Source organism: Amblyomma americanum, chromosome 5, assembly GCF_052857255.1.
Source record: "Amblyomma americanum isolate KBUSLIRL-KWMA chromosome 5, ASM5285725v1, whole genome shotgun sequence".
Taxonomy (NCBI): Eukaryota; Metazoa; Arthropoda; class Arachnida; order Ixodida; family Ixodidae; genus Amblyomma; species Amblyomma americanum.
Window position 1 is genome coordinate 131,144,951 of NC_135501.1, and position 7,781 is coordinate 131,152,731.

The 7,781-nt window shown below is 44.2% G+C and overlaps 1 protein-coding gene across 1 annotated transcript in view; it reads left to right on the top strand.

The window, feature by feature from the left end:
• LOC144134197 (uncharacterized) overlaps window positions 1–6,152 on the top strand; it is a 12,703-nt gene extending 6,551 nt beyond the window's left edge. Inside the window, exons 3-4 of the mRNA XM_077667156.1 lie at window positions 304–417; window positions 5,877–6,152. Coding sequence (XP_077523282.1) covers window positions 304–417; window positions 5,877–6,152 — 390 coding nt within the window. The remainder of the gene's footprint in view (window positions 1–303; window positions 418–5,876) is intronic.
• The last annotated feature ends 1,629 nt before the right edge of the window (window positions 6,153–7,781 follow it).

Sequence of the window (7,781 nt, forward strand, 5' to 3'; positions counted from 1 at the left end):
CCACCCACCCACCTTACCATATTCGTCCACTTTAACCTTCCATAAAAATTATCCCCAAGCCTAATTGGTAATCGGCCCTGTATTGCAAATGGTTGTTTCCTTCTATTTATTTGTAGTACCGGCCTTTGCCAGTACATTTCCAATATTGGGCCAGTTGCCTGTGCTGCTTGGGAGGAGACGTGTGTGAAACCCTGACTCAGAGTAAAGGTAAAAGCATCAAAGTCAACATCGAAGGAAAGTCTAATTACTTTCGAAGAATTGTCACCCGAGATGTCTGTATTGTTCTTTTTACTTCATTTTAAGGTATGCAAGATGAAGGCAGAAAAGGACAGCTCTGACCACGGGACAATTTACGTCGCCGATCAGCAGAAGAAGTTCCTCGCCCTTTTTGACTCGCCCAGCACGTTTAAAGCCAAGGTATGCCGCGTGTGACCTGCTTCGGGATTTCAGAAGAGCCGCGAACATCTCGGTTTAATCATATCGAGCACACAGTAGCTAGCTTTGATAGATGCTTTTCACAAGCCCTGTGCATGTGAGCACGTTTTATGCAGCGGTAATGTACCGTGGTCTTCACTGGGACCCCGCGCCTTTTTAGGATTGAGGCAACATTAAGACTTGACACTAATGACCGGGTCAGACAAATTGACAGATTATAGGCCATCGAAGAGTCGAGGACAAAATTTGCTAGGACAAATGATCCTCGAACGAAGCCGATAGCTGACAGACATGGCGCCTATGTGCATAAATGATTTTATAGCGTCCTAGAGACTGCTTCTCCTGATAGCACGCTGCCTCAATTTCTTCAGCGCAGACGCCACCAGACGAGGCATCCTTAACCTCTCAAGCAAATAATGTAAGGCGTCAGCCACCGTGGTGGCTCAGTGGTTGTGGCGCTCGAAAGACGTGGGTTCGATCCCGGCTGCGGTGGTCGAATTATGAATGTCAGCGCATGTTAAAGAACCTCAGATGCCGGAAATTTCTGGAGCCCTTCATTACGGCGTCCCGCATAGCCGGAGTCGCTTTGGGGACCTTAATCCCCTATAAACCCAAAGCATACAAGGCGTCATCTTGAACATTATAAGCTGGGAAAAGAGCTTGCCTCTAGATCTGCAAGATTCATTCAGTATGATCCATATGATTCTGGTCACAACCTGCAGAGTGGGCTATTGTCGAAATCTGAGGCTCTTAAGGGCTACGACATGCCAATGTCAGTAATAATCGTTCTCATTCCCAGCAGTCCGGCTGAACGTGGACGTCTTTTATCAGCCCTTAGAAGGACGATTTTCAATCTATACACAATGGAGCGCACCGTCCTCAGACGGGGCAGAGAAATATTTGTCTGATGTAATAGCACAGGTGTAGGGGTGGGAGCTATGGAATGAGCTTTAGGTTCGTAGAAGGCTCTTTCTTCCTTACCTATAGACAAAGTGCTTTTATTTAGTCAGAATTGTCGAAGTCGCACCACTCGGCTACTCCAGGCGAGCTTTCAGAAAGGCATGAATGAACGCAAATTTTGGACCTGCAGCGGAAAGGCATAAAGCGAATCTCCTACTTTCAACTCCCGCCAAAACACTTTTAAGCACATCATAGGACTCGTAGCTCTGCAACTAACACACTGCCCGAAACAGAGCCAAAGGGGCGACAGGACGAAAAAAAATTTCAATCATGCTTATGGACTTGAATTACATGAAACTAAGAGGTCTTCTAGGATAAAGCAGATATTTTCATCGGTCGGTGTTCTACAGGCGCGTTTTGTTTTTGATACGTTTTTCAAGTAAATTTATATAATTTGCCACACTGAAATCGTTTGGGCGCCCTTAACAAATGTTTCGTTAGTTTGAATTGGAAGTTTTACCAAGAAAGGTTCTTGAAAATAGAAATGTGCTGTCCTTGGTCATAGAACTGATTGTCGCCCTAAGGCCTGCTTTACCGCCATCTTTACTTTATTCATTTATTTTCGATGCACTGCCAACCACAGAGGAATTTTTACAGGAGTGCGTGAATAGACACTAAAAGTTAGATTTCTATTCCACGCTGCTGTTTAGAGCCAGAACATAAATACAGAGTAGCTTAACATATGAATACGCAAACGCGGAAAATAGAATAGAAAGGTGACATCGATGTGGGAGAATTTTAATTTACTTGCGTGCATCTGCAGTGTCTGGCGAGTGCATTTAGGGTGCATTTTATTTGTACTTACGGAGTTCGAAAACTACAACCGGCATTTAGTAGGGAGGTGGTGGCGCTGTGAGATTCGATGTCGAGTGCATTGTGTAACGGCGCAAGAAAACGACACACACAAGAAGAAACAGACAGGACAACGCGCGGCTTCTTCTCGCCAGAGTCTTCGTTTTTAGAGCGAGAGCGCCACTTCACTCGCAAAGCCCGAGGTATGTGTGAAGCCTCAACCTTTGACATTTGACGCGGACCTTACGCAGCTGCTCCGTCAGCGCGTGGAATCGGCACCCTCCATCTCCTCACCGCTATAGATAGCGATATCGGCTGATTATAAAATCTTCCATGCGGTTGAGTCATGTGCTTTGTCCTAACAGGTTTTAGCCATTTCTGTTTTGTAGTGCGCTTGCACACTGCGTTCTACATCGAGTCGTGAGCTTATCGGCTCCCTGTGGGGAGAAATGGGGGGCGAGATCGGCCTAGCAGAATAATAAAGAAAAATGGTCGGGTGCTACCTGCTGTCTAAACTGTCAACGTACTGCAATAACCCGTAGTGAAATATGAAAACCACCAATTCGATCCTGATGCATGTCCGACAGATTAGCATGCGGGATTTTCGTTAGTAGTAAAGTATACGAGAAAACAATGAGTGTTCTCAGTGCCTATCTGACACAGTGCGAAAAGTGCAAAGTGGGCCGCTGCGCTGTACAATGCGTGGCAAATGCACCTCCGTACTTCGCATTTGAGTCCTGTAACTGCTTAGGAAATGGCGCAGTATCTGTCTCGTATGTCGGCGGACACCTGAACCGCGCCGTAAAGGAAGGAATAAAAGAGGGAGTGAAAGAAGAAAGGAAGAAAGAGGGGCCGTAGTGGAGGGCTCTGGAATAATTTCGAGAAGCTGGGGATCTTTGACGTACACTGACATCGCACAGCACACGGACGCTTTAGCGTTTTGCCTGCATAAAAACGCAGCCACCGCGGTTGGGTTCGAACCCGGGTGCTATGGATCAGTAGCCGAGCGCGCTAACCACTGAGCCACCGCGGCGGGTAGAGAGAGTGAACACCGAACAGAAAAGCAGAAAAGAAGGCAACAAATGATACCCTTTGGTTTGAGTGCGCAGCACAAGCGTCAAGACCGAACAGCAAAAGCTGCGCACTTAATGGTTTAACACGGCACCGGAAACCAAAGGGGCTCATTTGTAGCCTTCTTTTCTGCTGTGGCGCTTAAAATTTGTTTTTGTGCATTTCGGTTCATTGTGTTTCTTTAGATTTCACATTAACCTTTGTACTACGTCCTGTTTGCGTAAAAAAATAATAATTATATAAACGTTCAAAGTTAACTGCGCACGGCACACAATGCGTAGAACATATAACAGGAGTCTCTTCCGAGTGACACGCAGAATACGAAGAGAAGTCCACCGTAGTCGACAGGTCTCAGTTTGCACGGAAAGGGCTCGAAATTTTTAGAATAAGGCGGCCGTTCTTACTCTGTGAGGGTCAAATACAATAGCTGTGACTCTCTGTGGCCAAGCCAATTTTCTGCCATCAAAAATCAAATCATTACTGACTTCAAGAGACCACTGCATTATTCATTATGTCAAAGTCATCTCTGTTCTTGCAGCGGATCCCGGGGTATCGTATACAAAACGTATCTATCCCCATTGCTGACACTACAAAACCGTGCCTTAAAAGCCATAGGATTACCTACTTCGTAAAGTTCTAACATTTTTTGCGCAATGCAAATAATGTCGTTCACTACCATTCGCGACTACGAAATAGTTCTTATGGTTTATAATATTATAAATACCAAATAGCCCTTAGTACATTCAGTATTCCCGTCCGCAACACTAGACAAGCCAGTAATGGCAATTAAAATCTTCCAATCTGTTATAATGTATAATGAGAAAGACGAATAGAATTTACAGGAGCTAACAATTGACACTCTTTGCCAACTGAAATAAAGCAAGCTAGGAATTTTTAAACTGACGTGCAAGAGACATTTTCTGGGTATCGAAGCAAGGCTACAAAATTAGTTTTTCTTCAATGTGTTCGTGACTGCTAACCTATATATTACTTTGTATTGGAGCGCTGACTATCATTGGCTATCGGTACAAATATTACTCCAATATTACTGAGGAAACTAGCCGCCTATGGGATTGTTGATGACACACTGCAATTTTTCACCAGTTACTTATCAGGTCGACAACAGAAAGTGGTAATTAACAACCTTGAATCTACATATAGCTTTATAAAATGCGGAGTACCCCAATGATCTGTCCTGGGGCCTCTACTGTTTTCCATTTATATAAATGATCTTCCAGGTTCAGTCTCGCTTTCGGAGGTTCTCATGTATGCAGACGACACGGCCCTCATATTCACAGGTAAATCGGTTTCTGAGATGCAAGACGACATGAAGCAGGATTTAATGACTGTTTCCAACTGGTTCAGTAACAATAGATTAACATTGAACGTTGCGAAAACTAAATATGTCGTCTTCCATACAAGAAGAAGAAACGTTGATTTTAACCATATTAGGATTTCCTTGAACAATTGTATAATCGAATCTGTTCCTTCATTTAAATATCTTGGTGTTATCTTTGACAATAACCTTAATTGGAAGAATCAAGTGAACAGCGTTTGTAATAAAGCTGCGTTTGGTTGCTACGTCCTTATTAAGGCTAGACAATACTTTCCTCGCAACATATTACGAAGCTTGTACTTCTCATTCGTTCATTGTCATATGAGTTATTGCTGCGAATCATGGGGCCACACATACTCAACTTATCTCACACCTCTGCAACGGTTACAGAAGCGAGCACTAAGGATTATAACATATTATCCATTGCATCATCCAAGTAACAATCTGTTTGAAGAAGTTCGAGTACTAAAATGTTCCGCCCTACGCGACTACAAAATCTCCCTTCTAGTAAACTGCATGTTAACAACTAACTCTCCACTCCCGATGAGCTTATCCACTTTGCCTGTTCGCAACACAAGACATGCTGCCAATGGTAATTTTAATCTTCCGATCCATCACAACACATACGGTGAGAGATTAATTGAGTTAATTGGGACGAAAGTCTGGAATACATTGCTATTGGAAATAAAGCTTGCCAGAAATTTTAAACTATCTTCTAAATTATATTTCTTGCATAATCAAGTAATCATGTGATTTCCTTTTTGTGTTTCTGTGTTTCTTAAATTGCCGGTGTATACCTTCCTTGTACGTTTGCCAAAATGCCTTGTTTTTGCATGCGATCGGACACTGCATGCTTTTGCTGTGTTAATTCGCTGTTTCCATTTTTTTTCTCACTTTACATATTTATGTGGTTGCCTAAATGCCTAAATAACTTGATTTGTATTGGACCGGACAATAGCCATGTAGGCTATCGGTCCAAATATTTTGTACAATTTTTTTTTGAATTATGAAATAAAGCTTCCTTTGATTGATTAAATTTAGTTCATGTCATCCAATAAAACTTCTTGATTGATTGATTGATTGATTGACTAGTTAACATGGTTTGCCTGTTTTCGAGGTCCGCCAACAATAGAATTAATATGCTGCATAAAGCTTCCCTTTAGATCAAAAACCCTATATGAAAAATAGTCACCTTTACAGAAGCACCTCATATTTCAAAGAAATGACGCTGCCGTAGTTGTATTGGCTTTTAATCTGGTCCTCTGTCGGCACCTGTCCGCAGACTAAGGCGAGGCTCAACGTTATGCCGAAGAACTTCACCGGACTAGCTGTGTATAACGTGGAGATGGACGACTCCGAGGAAGCCTGCGGAAAAGGAAGATTCCCTCGGCTTCGAGCTATCAAGCGGGCGCTCGCGGCTTCACCGCAGCTAAAGGAGGACCTGGAAAAGGGGTCCTGGAAAAGAAGTCCTAGTTTTTATGACACTTTCCATGTGTCAGTTTTGCCTGAATTTCTTCTCGACATTGCAAGACAAATACGTAGGATAAATGGCGGATGACAGTTAAGTTTCACGAGCTTGAGCAGAACATTACTAGTCAGGAGATTGAAATGAAGGGCCTAAAACGCGTGGTGACTAATTTATAGAACTGGGATAACGTGAATATGACACGACTAGCTGACGTCCAAAAAATAAACGGTAAGTAATCCTCTAGGAATTCAAAGAAGACTTGTGGGCGCGGAGAAGGAACTCCTATTCACTAAACTCGGTTGCCGACTTAGATCTGCGACCTCTGTCTATTGCAGCTGCTCTTGCGCTAGCTTACCGGCTGCCTGCGAAACAGAAGCAATCTGGAATTAACATGTTGCAAAGAAACCGAAAAGGACCGATTGAATTGAGGCGGAAAGAATTCATTCACAAATATTTATACATTGGAGAAATTTCGGGCAACGAACAATATGGTAAAAGACAAGGGGAGAGGCGTAATATTTTTCTTGGTAAGGCAACGATAAATCTGATACCTTTCAGGTTAAGGGAAAACATCGGGCCAGTGTGCCGGCGACGCTTAGTTTGTTCTTGTGTGCTTGAGAAAGAGTGAAGAGCAAATAGCGATCTCTTCATCGTCAACTTTTCAATGAACAGCAATCTCTTTATAGCCCTTGTGTGTAAAGAAATACTGTCACGCAGTAGTGGCTCCAGTCCGGCGTGTAGGAAGGGAGCGAAGAGGCCAGGCTCAACGTTATGCCAAAGAACTTGAACGGACTGGCAGTGTACAACGTGGAGATAGATGACTACAAGGACACCTGCGAAAAAGAACGATTCCCTGGCCTTCGAGCCATCAAGGCGGCGCTATAGGAGGACCATTGAAGTCGTGTAAATGCCGCTCTCGGCCGTGGTCATTTTAAAGACGGCAGGCAACTTTTGAGATACGGCGTGCTAAGTTGCTAGAACATTTTGGAATAACGTAGAATCTGCTCCGCATGTAAGCAATGAGTCGAGATAAATCTGGTCATGTATTGCTTCACAAAGCGAAAAGCGGTGTGCCGGCAGCTTTGAAGAATGAAAAAGCACTACACAGACTGGCGACATTTATCCCCCCTCAAATAAGCATCGATCCGATGCTTTAAAACAAGCAGGCCGGCTAGAAACATGTAAGCCGGATTGTGCAAAATAGAGTAGGAACACTGCGTCCTTTAGCGCGCATAGTATGGCTTTAAACGGACGACATAGAAAACTTTAGGTAGCACTCGGCGTCGCTGGGATACAGTCATTTCGTCAGGATCGACTCTATAGACGAGTTCACTTAGCGGAAGAAACATGTACGGGCCGAAATAGAGGCACAAAAGCTTTTCACCGAATCCACGGCGGTGAATCGGCGTCCAAGCTCGGACTCTCTCTCCGGGCTTGTATTCTGCGTTGTGTCTTAAGTTGTAGCGTGTGGCGTCGGTCCGCTGCTGGTCCTTGATCCGTAGCCGAGCACGTCTAGGGCCACTTCTGTGGGGTGAAGGTAGGCCCGGCGACATCGGCGTTATTTTCTTCGGTAACGGTGGGCAGCATGGCTTATAGCGTGGTCGTAACCTCCCTGCCTAAAATGCGTCACATGGGTGGCTTTCTGTGCTGCGGCGTGGTAGGGGAAGACGTCCTAATGCAGGATGACGTCCCAGGTCTTGTGTTTGGTATCGACGTACA